This window comes from Amblyraja radiata, chromosome 45 (assembly GCF_010909765.2).
Source record: "Amblyraja radiata isolate CabotCenter1 chromosome 45, sAmbRad1.1.pri, whole genome shotgun sequence".
NCBI classification, from domain to species: Eukaryota; Metazoa; Chordata; class Chondrichthyes; order Rajiformes; family Rajidae; genus Amblyraja; species Amblyraja radiata.
The window spans coordinates 15,552,629-15,567,929 of record NC_046000.1 but is presented as its reverse complement, the minus strand read 5'-3'; the positions used below and the strand labels follow the sequence as shown (position 1 = coordinate 15,567,929).

General features: G+C 40.4%; 1 protein-coding gene across 1 annotated transcript in view; it reads right to left on the bottom strand.

Moving 5' to 3' along the window:
- LOC116968467 (neurexin-2-like) overlaps window positions 1-15,301 on the bottom strand; it is a 240,277-nt gene continuing 224,976 nt past the window's right edge. The window contains exons 15-18 of the mRNA XM_033015231.1: window positions 13,401-13,408; window positions 1,897-1,906; window positions 1,224-1,489; window positions 1-102 (exon numbers count right to left, since the gene is read on the bottom strand). Of these exons, the coding sequence (XP_032871122.1) occupies window positions 1-102; window positions 1,224-1,489; window positions 1,897-1,906; window positions 13,401-13,408 (386 nt within the window). The remainder of the gene's footprint in view (window positions 103-1,223; window positions 1,490-1,896; window positions 1,907-13,400; window positions 13,409-15,301) is intronic.

The following is a 15,301-nucleotide window of genomic DNA, read 5'->3' as shown; positions in this document are numbered from 1 at the left end:
TTAATGACGCCCCCCCAATTGAAGGGCAAGAATGGCACCGACACCCACTACAGCTGCAATGGCGATGGCCCCTACATCAATAGCAAGGTTTGCATCCTCAGCCTGTGGGGAAAAAAATATGTTTAGTCATGGATTCTACAGCAAAAATGTTCCAAGTGATTGTGTGATCCTAACAAATATGCTGGAGATACTGAGCGGGTGAGGCAGCATCTATGGAGCGTAGGAATAGGTGACAGTCTGAAGAACAGTCTCGACCCGAAACATCACCTATTCCTTCGCTCCATAGATGCTGCCTCACCCGCTGAGTTTCTCCAGTATTTTTGTCTACCTTCGATTTTTCCAGCATCTGCAGTTCTTTCTTAAACATCCTAACATGTCATCGATGACATGACATCTGGTGACCTGCCCACGGTACCTTTGCCTCCCCTTCCCTCAAGAAGATAGAACACAGAAGAGTACAGCACAGAAATGGGACCTGCGACCCACATTGCTTGTGCCGAACATGATGCATAGTTAAACTGATCTCAGCTCTCTGTTCTTGATCCATATCCCTCTATTTCCTGCTCTCCCATGTGTGACTTGGTTTGCAATACAATTCTGCTCTAAACTTGACCCCAGTCATCACCCAGTGGAGTGAGTTGTATCCTTCACTGCCAAATGTACACAAACCAGCCACTGAATATGTAACGCCTTTGAACCATCATGTCCCATACATTTGGAGGGCCAAAGACATCTCAGGCCCCTCAATGGTTTTCTGTCCAGGTTATTATCTGGACGAGGGAATTGATGGCTTTGACCTCTCAGCCTGCACTCGCTGGAGTTTAGATGGATGAGGAGGGGGGGGACGTCATTGAAACCTACCAGATAATGAAAGGCCTGGATAAAGTTAATATGGAAAGTATGATTTCAGTAGTTGGAGAGTCTTGGACCAAACGTTACGGCCTCTGAAAATCTAAATGGAGATGAGGAGAAATTTCTTGAGCCAATGGGTGGGGAATCTGGAATTCATTGCCACAGGCGACGGTGAAAGTCAAGTCATTTGGTATTTTTAAGGCAGAGATTGATAGGTTCTTGGAGTAGGTTGGGCATCAGATGTTATGGGGACAAGGCAGGAGAATGGGTTTGAGAGGGGAAAATAGATCATTGAATGACAGTATAGACTTGATGGGTCGAATGGCCTAATTCTGCTACTATATGTTATGGTCTTATGTTTCTGCACTTACCTGGTACGAAATCTCTTTACCATATCGAAGTGCGTTTACAAAATGTTCACAGTTTTGTTTTAGAACATCGTAATACACTTTCCGTCCAATGCTTTGTTTAGCCTTGTTTATTATCTCGTCCACGGGTAATGCTTCAAACCTTGTGTCTGAACAGTTGTTGACATAGCAGGGATCACCTCTAGTTACCTCAGTGAGAGGCTCCTTCTTAATCACAGCAACATCTGCCGAGCTAGAGAAGCGAAAACTCACATCTCCACTTGCTCCATCTAGAATAGATATGAAAGGGTCTTTATCAGGTCTGATAGTATCACTGGTACGGCTTGAATGACACTGGGTAGAGAAGTCTACAATGCAAAACATGTTAAATAGGAGAAAAAAAGTGAACAGCTTTTACCTGAAGTTAAATGTACGACGTCTCCATGTCCAATGTCGATGGCCCAGTGTTTATACCCAAGTGTTCGAGGTATTTCAATCAAATCTCCAGGTTTTGCTTTGAAACCAGACTGGAAATAAGATCGGTATCACTTTAGAAATCAACATCAGATGTTAATAAATGTAGTGATATTTTCATCGAATCATACAGCATGGAAACAGGCCCTTCAGCCCAACCTGCCCACACTGACTAACATGTCCCACCTGCCTGCCTTTGACCCATATATCTCTAAACGTGTCCTATCCACGTACTTGTTTAAATGTTTCTTAAATGTTGCGATAGTACCCGCTAAACGTTGTGATAATACCTGATGTTTGTAGTGATTTGGATTCTGATGGTTAGGGTTCAAGTTCAAGTTGCATTTATTGTCACATGCTAAATTGGTTTGTCCCCTATTGACGGCTACTACTCGGGTCGAGGGGACTGTCGGGTCGAAGCGCTGCGTCTGGGTACGCCGCACCCATCCCAACATAGTGCAGCAGCAGCTCCTCGACCTTAGCCCCGTCGGTCGGCAGCCCGGCCAGTTGTCCGATCTTCAGACCTTCACTTACCGCCGACACCATCACCATCCCTCCTTCTCATGGCCGATCATCGGACTTTGCGCCTGACATCGCGCGGCATAAGGACCTAAACTCCTCAGCTGGCCCGCCGGCTGGGCTTTGTGTGCACCCGGGCCAACTCATCATTCACCCAGCCACGGCCGAGTCGGTCAACGAATTGCCGTGGGGTATTTGTCCCGTATTTTGATCTTTTGTCCCTTATTTGGCAGTGAGAACGTTGGCCACCCTACTGAGGATGGAAGGCTGTGGAACTTGGGCTTAACAGAGTGAGGTCTGGTTCCACGGGTAATGGGGGATGAATCTTCGGTGCAGAATTAGCACATAAATAGGTGGTCACACAGGCACATGCCCCCAGATGCACAAATCAACCCACACAGGGCTACCGATTAACAATCTCGCCCATATCCTTATCTTCGACTCCCACCTCCCTTGTCCAGCTTGTTCCCCACCCTTTATAAACAATTAGATAGTTGGGAACGCTTAACAAGTGACTGTGGACAAAGGTCATGAAATGCACAAACAAATTAGGCTTTGATATCCGCAAACACTGAATTCACTTCCGTGTTTATTTGATCACTGCTCATGTTTGTGCGGGAGAGGGTCGACATTCTCCCCATCACCACCACCGAACCACAGTGGTACAAGGATTATGATCAGAACATTCATTTTGAACAAAAGAGGCTACACTAATTGATTGTCCAAAGCCAGGATGAAACGATACGGTGGAACTTTGTTCATCCCAAGAAGGAAAATTGATCTGCCGATCCCCTCCACACACATCGAGTACGGCACACTATCAGCAGACTACAGTCTCCCACGGCTCTGGGTGTAGGCTGTTGAGCTTCAGACATTTTTTGACTGTCGGAGACAATATGTCAGAGCATCGATAACCAGCACCTGCCCAGTGATCCAAACCTAAGATTAAAAATTACCTTTCGATGGTTCATGTTCACTTGGTGAGTTTGATCTTCCTCTGATTTTTACCACACCTGCAGATCAGAATGTAGATACAATTTGTCTTTCGTCTGAAAGTTCTCAGCTGTTTGTCAGCTCTCAATTCGGACCCAAGACTTGCTTTTGATTCTAGTCGAAAATAACCTGCGCGGGTCCAACAGTGATAAGAACTTTGCTTTCACACGATTCATAAGTTTATGTGATAAGAGCAGAATTAGGCCAATCGCCTAATCAAGTCTACTCTGCCATTGAATCACAGCTGATCTATATTTCCCCCTCAACCCCATTCTCCTGCCTTCTCCCCATTACCCCTGACACCCGTACTAATCAAGAATCTATCTATCTTTGCCTTGTAAATATCTATTCAGCAATTAACAATGTGAGATACACAACAAAAAATCACTCATATGGACTTTATGGAAAGTGGTAAACTAGAAGGTACAGCGGTCACTGTATTCTGGAAAATTGGGTTACAGAGTTTTCTAGAGGTGCAACCCCCACCCTCCCTGTGATCCAAGAGTCATCAGCAATGCGGGTAGATAGCAGTGTTGAGGACAGGTGGAACGAGGTGGGGGAGGGGATCTTGTAGGGAAAACGTGTGGGTGGTTGGTGGATCGAACCAAGAGGGGGACAGGACAGAAATGGGTGCAAGGGGGAGGAGGGTATGGGAATCATGTATTGTCTTTCTACTGTAGGTAGACACAACATACTGGAGTAACTTAAAGGATGAGGCAGCATCTCTGGAGAGAAGGAATGGGCAACGTTTTGGGACGAGACCTTCACTACTCCGGGTTGTCATGGGAGGGGGCGGGACAAAGATAGAATGTAGTCAGAGACAGTAAGACTAGGTGGAGAACTGGGAAGGGGAAGGGGATGGAGAGAGAAAGCAAGGGCTATCTGAAGTTAGAAAAGTCAATGTTCGTACCGCTGGGGTGTAAACTACCCAAGCGAAATATGATTATCTTTCTGGTTAGCAAAGAATAAAAGCTTTTCACTGTACCTTGGTTTACGTGACGATAAACTAAACTGAAACTGAAAGGGGTAAAATGGGGAATAGTGGTAGTGGAGTAAAAGGAGAGAGAGAGAGAGATTGCCTGAAATTGAAAAATTCAGTGTTCGCTTCCTTGTGTTGTACACTTGCCCAGTTGGAATACGAGGCGTTGAAACAAGGATAGGCAGATGCTGGTTTACTAAATAAAAAACACAATGTGCTGGAGTAACTCAGAGGGTCAGGCAGCATCTCTGGAGGAGATTATACATGGCCTTTTATAAGGGGGACACTTCTTCAGACTTCAATGGCCAGGAGAGCTACTGGAATCACAGAGAGAGGGGCAGTGACAGAGGGTCTTACAGTACTCATGTCGGAGAAAGAAGGAGAACTTCTTCAAAGTAGGCATACCTAGAGGATATTTCACAGTGTAATAGTGAAATGGTGACACAAGGGACTGCAGATGCTGGTTTACAAAAAAAGAGACATTGTGCTGGAGTAACTCAACCGGTTGGAATCTTCCGTTCCCATTCTGAAGAAGGGTCCAACCTGAAACTTCACTGATCCATGTTCTCCAGAGATGCTGCCTGTCTTGTTGAGTTACTCCAGCACTCTGCATCTTGGGTGGATGTTGAGATGTGCCCAATTGTGGGAGAGTCACGAACAATGAGAGAGTTACAAGACACAGAGACAGCATTAAATCAAGTTCAGAGTGTTTAATTGGCATTTGTATCAACAACAGAATAGTGACATTATTACTTGGTGCAGCATAACAAATCTGTAAACACAATACACAAAGTGCTGGTGTACCACAAGGGGTCAGGCAGCATCTCTGGAGAACATGGATTGGTGACATTTCAGGACAGGACCTTTCTTCAAATTGATTAGTCCAAAGAAGGGACCCAAGCCATAATATTGCCTAGCCATGTCCTCCATAGATGCTGCCTGACCAGCTAACATACTCTAGCATTTATGTCTTTTTTTGTCTTTTAGATGCTGTTATAGTATCTGCCCCAACCACTTCCTCTGGCAGCTTCAACACTTCATTGCAGCAGCACAACAGAATATGTAAACTATAGTAGTCTGTAAACAATATAATAAATGATAGAGTCATAGAGAGATACAGTGTGGGAACAGGCCCAACTTGCCCACACCAGCCAACAAGTCCCAGCGACACTAGACCCACCTGCGTGCGCTTGATCCATATCCCTCCAAACTTGTCCTGTACATATATGTGTGTGTAGACTCTGACAGACACACACACACACGCACACACACAGACACACACACACACACACACACACACACACAGACAGACACACACACACACACACAGACACACACACACACACACACACCACACACACAGACACACACACAGACACACACACACACAGACACACACACACAGACAGACACACATACACAGACACACACACACAGACAGACACAGACACACACACAGACAGATACATAGACACACACACACAGACAGACACACACAGACACACACACACACACACACAGACAGATACACACACACACACAGACAGATAGACAGACACACACACACACACGGCCAGATAGACACACACAGACAGACAGACAAATACACACAGACACACACACACACACAGACAAATACACACAAACAGACACAGACAAATAAGCACAGACACGCAGACAGACAGACAGACGCACACACAGACACGCAGACTGCAAAAAGATAAAAGCATTGCACCCAAGTATGTAATTCAGAGCTTATTTGGACGTTGTGTTTAATAGCCTGATGCTTGTTCCTGAACCTGCACGTTACAGTTTTCGGACTCCTGTACCACCTTCCCTATGGCAGGGGTGAAAGGAGAGCGTGGTCAGGGTGGTGTGGGTCTCTGATGATGCTGGCTGCCTTTTTGAGGCAACGACTCCTGTAGATCTCTTCGATGGTGGTGAGGTCAGAATCCGTGATGGACTGGGCAGTGTTCACCACTTTCTGCAATCTTCGCTCCTGGGCGTTCAAGTTGCCAATCCGGGCTGTGAAAGCTTAATAAAATTTGTATAAAATCATGAGAGGAATAGATCAGGTAGACGCACAGAGTCTCTTCCCAGAGGAGGGGAATCGGGAACCTGACGACTAGGTTTAAGGTGAGGGGGGGAAAAGATCTAATAGGAATCTGAGGGGCAATGTTTTCGCATAAAGGGAGATGGGTGTCTGGAACGAGCTGTCGGAGGTGGTGGTTGAGGCAGGGACTACCGCAACATTTAGGAAGCAAGTAGACATGTACATAGACAGGACTGGTTTAGAGAGATATGGGCCAAACGCAGGCAGGTGGGTCTAGTGTAGATGGGATACGTTGGTCGGTGTGGGCAGGTTGGGCGAAAGGGCCTGTTTCTACACTGTATGGCTCTATGACAATTGTATATATACATAGTCTTTCTTTTGACTGAATAGCACGCAAACAAATGCTAGTCACTCTCCATCAGTACAATAACGTGACAATAATAAACTAAACTAAGTGTAAAAGCAGACAACATTGGTGTAGATAGGGAATCTTGGACAGCATAGAAGAGTTGGGCTGAATGGCCTATTTCTGTTTTGTAAATGAGCACTATAACAATATTTCAAAGACACTTGGATAGGTTGATGGATAGGAACGTTTCACAGAGATATGGGTAAACCCGTACTAATGGGACTAGTGTAGATGAGGTATGAACGAGTTGGGCCAAAGGGCATGTTTCCATGCTGTATGACTCTACAAGACTCTTTGGGGAGAGACACAGTGGTGCAGTTGATAGAAACACACAGTGCCGTAGCTCCAGGTGTCCTAAATTTTCTGAGGCGCAACTTTCATCATTGTTCAACCTGTCAAGGAGAAGCTATACTTCACTTGAGAAATGGGCGACGACAAGTGAGGAAACTGTAAGTCGACTCCTTACTGAAAACCAACGCCTCTCCGATATGGTGATCAATTAAGTGTGGCAGACCTATTACAAAAGCCTTAAAATTGGATCACAAACCTTCACTCGGTCGAGCTCATAGAGCGCAACAACGTCGTACACAAGATGATGTCCGTCCAAGACAAATTATCGTAAAGGTGCAATTGGATCATGAATTTGATGATATAATGAAGAAAATTGTTCGAGGCGGACAGCTCCTTTTTGAAGGTGTGAGATTCAGTATTTACCGAGATTATCCGGCAGAAGTCTTCAAGAAAAGAGCGCTGTTCACTGAGACAAAGAGAATACTGAAGAATGTACCTGATTTGAAATACAACTTGTTTTAACCCCGCAAGACTAAGAGTCTCCTACAAGTCCAAGGAGCACTTTTTACAGACCATGAAAAAGCACTGGAATATGCCAAGAAGTCAGTAACATGACCATAGACTGAAGAATTTACATTACTCCTTAGGAGTCAAGCCAGATCTAAAAGGACCTTTAAAGTTCTTTTAAGAGCTTTAAGGACATTCGGAAACCGAAATGGACGGAGGACATTGGATAAAACCGTGATCTTTGTATTTTTGTTTATTAATCAATATTATTATCTGTATATTCATGCCTAACTATATATGTAACAACTAATACTTATTAAATATCTATATTACCACTAAAATTATTACATTAACATTTCTCATAAAAATCTAATACAGTATATGATTGATAACAATGATTAATAATTAATAGTCTTCGATTAACGTAGAAATGAATTACATACTTATATTATACAGGAAGATATGCAAGAGGTAAATTAGCTTACGTCACTAAAAAAGTTTACGGTTTTTTCTCATTTTTTTTTTTGATTTAAAATTAAATTTATAGATTAGCGAAAAAATTAATATGAATATGTGAGAATAATAACGTTGTGAATTTTTGCTGTTTTGAACTTTTCCTGCAGGGTTGCGTGCTTATGTATTATACATATGGTATATATGTATATATATATATATATATATATATGTATATATATGTGTATATTGTGTGTGTGTATGTATGGATAAGTAAATAAGTTTGTTACTCCCAAAGAAGTTATTTGAATGTTAGAAATAATCTTTTTTTTTTTTCTTCGGGCACGGAGCTGGAAATTTTTTTTTTTACAAAGGCTACGGAAGTCTTAGAATTCTAGCCACGTTAGTGTGGCTATCACTAACTACACTAATTGTAGATGTAGTTCTTTTTCTTTCACCCTATACTAACCAACTCTATCACTTTTTTCACTTTAAATATTTTTATAACTTAATGTTGAATGGAAAAATAAGACTAATACAAGGAGATGTGTTCGGAAGAGCGATGTATATGATTTTAAATTCATCTATTTGAGGTTCGGGAGCAGGGTCAGGTTCTATGTGTTGTACCTTCTGCTCGGTTATAGACCACCTTAGAAACAAGATGCAAGATGCTAATATGACAAGAGGGGGTCAGGGAATAACATTTTGTAGTTGGAATGTCAAGGGAATTAATGAACCAATTAAGAGAGGTAAAGTTTTGGCACATCTAAATTTAATCAAAACAGATATAATATTTCTGCAAGAAACACACCTTAAAAAGGAATCTCAACATAGACTTAAAGCTAAGTGGATCGCTGAATCATATCATTCCTCCTTTTCCCATAAGTCCAGAGGAGTTGCAATACTAATTCGTAAGGAATACCTTTTAAGAACTCTTCAACAATAGTGGATATTGATGGTAGATATATTATATTAGTTGGAGAGTTAAATGGAGAAAAAGTGATTCTTCTTAATGTTTTATGGGCCTAATTTTGATAACCCCAAGTTTTTTAATAAAACATTTAATAAAATTCCTGAATTTACACAATATAAATTAATAATTGGAGGAGACTTCAATTGTACATTAGATTCATACTTAGATAGATCATCAAGGCAAAAAAAAGTAAAATCTCAATCAAGTGTATTTCTAAATTCATTTATTAATACCACTAATATTAAGGATGTCTGGAGAATAGAAAACCCAACTGGACGGGAATATTCATTTTACTCACCAGTACACAAAACATACTCAAGAATAGATTATTTTTTAGTTGACTCTATGTTTATCCTATTATTTATAATTCAAAATACCATAACATTATAATCTCAGATCACGCACCTGTAACATTCATGATTAAATTAAATGGAATGTCCGAGAAACAAGCATATTGGAGATTAACCCACAAATTTTGAACGAAAGATCATGCCAGGAATATATTATTAAACAGATTCAAATATTTTTGAGGTAAATGACAACCCTGACACACCTACTTCTCTTATGTGGGAAACGTTTAAAGCGTATGTTCGAGGTACATTAATTTCTGCTCAGCATTTTATAATAAAGAGAACAGGATTAAGCAACAAACATTGGAAATTGAAATCAAGCAACTAGATATAGAAAATGCGAGAATGCCATCTACTTTAAAACATAATAAAATTGCTGTATGAAATACAAATTAAATAAAATGTATTCAGAACAAGTAATAAAACTTTATCAAAAAACCAAACAACTACATTTTGAATTTGGAGACAAACCACAAAATTATTAGCACGTCAGTTACGAAAATGGAAGGGGAAAAAACAATTCATAAAATTAGAACAGAGACAGGAGAATTATTAAAAATGCCCCAAGGACATAAATGATAGATTTCTCCAATACTATCATAACCTTTATTCAACTAAAACCGTAGCACAATCAGAAGGAATAGCAGATTTTTTAATAAATGTAATTTAAAAGGTTTAGATTCAAACGATAGAGAATTATTAGAAAGGGAGATTACGATAAAGGATATTGAGGAGTCTATTGGCTCTTTAAAAATGGTAAAGCAGTAGGACCAGATGGTTTAGGTTCCGAATTTTATAAAAAAATTTATGATTTGCTTAGCCCACGTTTACAAAGACTGTAGAGTATATATACTCAACAGAAACTTCCAGACACTTTAAATGAATCAATAATAACACTTATTCCTAAGCTGATAAAGATCTGGAAGACCCGGGATCATACAGAGCAATTGCACTTTTAAATACAGATCAGAAAATTTTAACTAAAATACTAGCGCATAGATTAAGTACAGTGATGAATAAATTAATACACCCTGACCAAACAGGCTTTATTCAGAAACGATACTCATATTATAATCTAAGAAGATTATTTAATATTATATATTCCAAGAGAATTATTAATGAAGATCTAGCAATAATTTCACTTGACGCTGAAAAAGCATTTGATCAGGTCGAATGGCCTTATTTATTTTCGGTGATGGAAAATATGCAGCTAGGGGAGAAATTCTGTACATGGATAAAACTGTTATATACAAATCCCACGGCTAGAATATTTACAAATCAAAGGTTGTCACCTAAATTTAGCCTATCTAGAGGTTGTAGACAAGGATGCCCATTATCTCCATTATTATTTGCGCTTGCTATTGAGCCACTGGCAGAAAGAGTTAGGGGGCATCCGGAAATACATGGTATAACACAAAGGACACAGTGAATAAAATTTCTCTATACGCAGATGATGTATTAATTTACATTACAAACCAGAAATTAGTATTCCAACTTATTAAAGCTAATAACCAATTTGGTTCACTTTCAGGATACAGAATAAATTGGAATAAAAGTGAAATTATGCCATAGGGAACATAACAAACAGACAATACAACAATTTCCATTTAAATAGTAAATGAAAAATTTAAATATCTAGGTATTTATGTAACTAAGATATATACATCATTATTTAAGCAAATTTCCCCCCATTACTGAACAAACTACATAAGAATATTCAATACTGGAAAACACTTCCTATCTCAATGGTAGGCAAAATCAATGCCATAAAAATGATTTTTTTACCGCAAATATTATATATTTTTCAGACAATTCCGATATATCTGGCAAAAAACTTTTTTTTTAAATTGGACTCTATTGTTAATGATTTTATCTGGGATTATAAGAATCATAGGATAAACAAAAGACACTTGTGTAATCAAAATAAATGGAGGCTTGGTTTTACCCAATTTTTTGTTTATTTCTGGGCAGTTAACATTAAAAATATGAATTTCTGGTGGAAGAAATAGATCATCAACCAGACTGGTTAAAAATGGAAAAGGAAGATTGTTTACCTTTTGATATCGGTTCGATATTATTTGCTACGTCTAAATTAAACAAAAAAATTTATAGGAAAACCCTATAATATTTAGTGCTATACGAATTTGGAAACACTAAAAAAGACATTAAATTAGATAATTTATCACTTTTTCTTCCAATTGTGAATAATCCTTTGTTTAAGCCTTCATGGTTGGACGGGGGTTTTACACAATGGAAGAATTATGGAATTAAAAATATGGGACAACTTTACAAGGAAGGCACTTTTCTGACATTTCAGGAGTTGCAACAGACTTATGGACTTCGAGGAAATGATTATTTCAGATATCTTCAACTTAGAGATTATGTAAATCGAACTCCCAAATTTTCGAATTAGAAATTCAGAAATTCTTGATGAATGCTGGAACAAACATCCTAACACAGAAAAATTAATATCTTATATATATAATATCTTATTAGACAGTGACATTCCTTCGACGGACTTACACAGACAAACATGGGAAAAAGAATTAATCAAGTAATAACGAAAGATACTTGGGAAGAAAGTTTGCAACACATATCAGTGTTCACTAAACGCCAGACATTCTCTAATACAATTTAAGTAATACATAGGTTACATTATTCAAAAACAAACTACATAAAATTTTTCAACATATCTCACCTATATGTGATAAATGTCACATTTAGAAGCTACATTATCTCATATGTTTGCAAACTGTATAAAAATTAAAAAATTCTAGTAAATATTTTTAGTATATTATCTAAAGTAACCAGCACACAATTGGACCCAGATCCAAAATTAATAATACTCGGAATATTAGAATTAAATCAAACACTTAGAACAACACAAAGAAACTTTATTGATTATAGTTTAATAACAGAAAAAAAATTAATTCTAAATTTTGGAAAGCCCTACGCCCCCACAATCAAAATGTGGATTATAAATGACGGAGACCTTAAACGTGGAAAGAATCAGATTTTCCCTGTTGGACAAACAGGAATTATTCGCTGGAACATGGTCTCCTTTTATTGATTACTTAAAGGGTCAGAATGGTTCAGCACAGGAACTGACTAGCACGCGGGCTAAAGAATGGATGAAATACTATACTCTGAAATGTACGAATATATCTCGAATGAAGTCTTTTTTTATTTAATAAATTTTTCCATTCTTCTTTAACTATCTTTTTCCTTTTTTTTTTTGTTTTTTTTGTTTTTGTTTTTGTTTCTCTTCTCTTTCTTTTCTTTCTTTACTTCATCTATCTCTTTAGTTCTATCTAGTTTAAAAAAAAAAAAAAGGGCAAAAAGTATTGGAGACAATGTAATAATAATTGACAATATTATCAATTTAAAAATGTAAGACTATGTAATGATGTTGATGTAATTAGGTTATGTACCTATCTCCAATAAAAATATTTTCAAAAAAAAAAACAAACAAAAAAAAAAAAAAAAAAAAAAAAAACATGTCTTCCATCGAACGTGTCCAAAACAGGCAGCTCGATTTGTTACTAACACCTATGAGAGAGAAGCGAGTGTCACCAAACTTCTGAATTCTCTGGGGTGGAACCCTCTCCAAGACAGACGTGAAGCTCACCGTTTGACCTGTTTTTACAAATGTTAAATGGTCAGCTCGACATAGACGACAAGACCTACACCAAACCCAAACCAATTAGGAGCAGACGAGGGCATTCGATGCAATTATGATCCAGCTACAAAGACAGATGTGTACAGCAATTCGTTCTTCCCCCGCACAATTAAAGCATGGAATAATCTCCACCCAACTATAGTTACCCAACCAGATGCAACTACATTTAAAGTAGATCTTTCTTCCCATACCCTTTCTGGCTTAAGCCCTCCCTCCACCACCTCCAGTTTAAATTCCATTTGGAATATTTTGGAGGACCAAGAAACCAAGAAACCAAGAACCAAGACCTTGCATGATGTCTGTGTGGAGCTTGCAGGTTCTCCCTGAGACCGCATGGGTTTCCTCTGAACAGCGGATACAGCAGATGAGGTTGGAGGAGGTGCAGTGAACCTCTGCCTCACCTGAAAGGACTGTCATACAAAGGGGTAGGCGTAGCTGGGGCCCACGTGGGTGCCTATAGCTACGCCTTGGACTTGGAGGAAGTGGGAGGAGTCAAGGGAGAAGTTGTTGAGGGTGAGGACCAGCTCCGCTAGGCGGAGTAGAGTGTTTAGTAGAGGGAAATTAGAGGGTCTGTGGTCGAGGAAGAAACACAGGGCTTTAAGGCCTTCCTGGTGGGGGATGGAGTGTAGAGTGACCGAACGTCACTAGTAAGGGAGTGGGGGCTCGGAAAGCGGAAGTAATTAAAGAGACGAAGGGCATGTGAGGTATCTTAGACATAGATCGGGAGAGATTGGACCCGGGGGGAGGAGCAGGCAGAAACAATGGGTTTGCCAGGGCAGTTGTGTTTTTGGATTTGGGAGAAATAAAAACGGGCTGGAAACGATAAGGTTGGAGGCTGTGGATGGCAGATAGCTAGAAGTGATGAAATCAGTAATGGTTTTTTGAGATTAAGGCCTTGTTTCATCTGTGGGATCGTGGTCCAAGGATAAGTAGGAGAAGGTATCTTTGAGGTGAAGAAACTGTTCTTGAATCTAGAGGTATGTGTGTTTTCACACTTCTATAGCTTTTGCCTGATGGGAGAGGGGAGAAGGGGAGTGCACAGGTTGCGACACATCCTTGATTATGCTGCTGGACTTGCCAAGGCAACGCAAGGTATAAATGGAGTCAATGGAGGGGAGGTTGGTTGTGTGATGGTCTGGCTGCGTCCACAATATCTTGCGTCTTCTATGGAGCTGTTCCCAACCAAGCTGTGATGCATCCCGATAACTTTCCTGCATCCTCGGCTTTACTGAAGATTGAGAGTAATTATTAGGTGGCATAGATAGGATGCTTCATCCTGCTTGTATGGCACCATAACAAGTTAGGCTTGGTGTGAAGTGGATTGGCTTTGAAAATCAGTCCTCCTGGATCATAGCAGCGCTGTACACAGATTAAATAAACCCTGTGTGGACCTGAAGAAAGATACAAGATGGTTCAAGATTAATTTATTGTCACATGAACCATTAAGGTACAGTGAAATTTGAGTTCCATACAGCCATACGAAGTGAAAAGCAACAAGGCACCCTGCCACATAAAATAAATGTAACGTAAACCTGCACCACAGCAGATTCCACTGTGATGAAGGTAATGAAGTTCAATATCTTCCTCTTGTTCAACGCAGTCGGGGCTGTTGAACCCTCCGCAGTCACCGCTACTGACTGTCCGAGGCCCTCGCATCGGGCTGATCGAAACGGACCCCCGCGTCGGGACGTTTGAAACTCTCTCCGTGACATGGAGCTCCCGAGTCGGCCTCTTCTTACCAGAGGCCGCTGGCTTCACAATGCTAAAGTCCACAGGCCCCGCGGTTGGAGCTGTCCACAGTCGATCCTTGGAAAAGGATCGCAGCTCCGCGATGTTGAAGTCCGCGCAGCGCCCGCGGCATGAGCGCCGGGCCGTTCTCCAGGAAAGACCGCCAACTCCTCGATGTTAGGCCGCAGAGGCGACGGAGATACGATTCCGTGAAAAATCGCATCTCTGTCGCGGTAAGAGATTGAAAAAAAGTTTCCCCCGATTCTCCCCATCCCCCACATCAAACAAACCGAGAAACTCTAAAACATTCTTTTAACACTTACTTAAAATTAATAAAAACAGTAGAAAGGACAGACAGACAGACTGTTGGTGAGGCAGCCAATGCTGGTGGTGCATCGACTCAATCAATGGGGTTGATTAATGCTTTAATAACAACTCAGCACACTCTAGGTTTGTTTTGTGCTTTTCACTGATGTGCTATTCACTGATTGTATTGTATTGTATTTTAATGACCACACAGCCAGGCTGGTGGAATTTGAGTTGTCAGCAGTGATACAATAATAAAGAACACACAACCACAATAAAAATGTAACACAAACATCCACCACATCATTCATCACTGTGGTGGAAGGCACAAAAATTTGGCCAGTCCTCCTCCATTTCCCCCCCGTGTACAGGACCAGAGTCCAGAGTC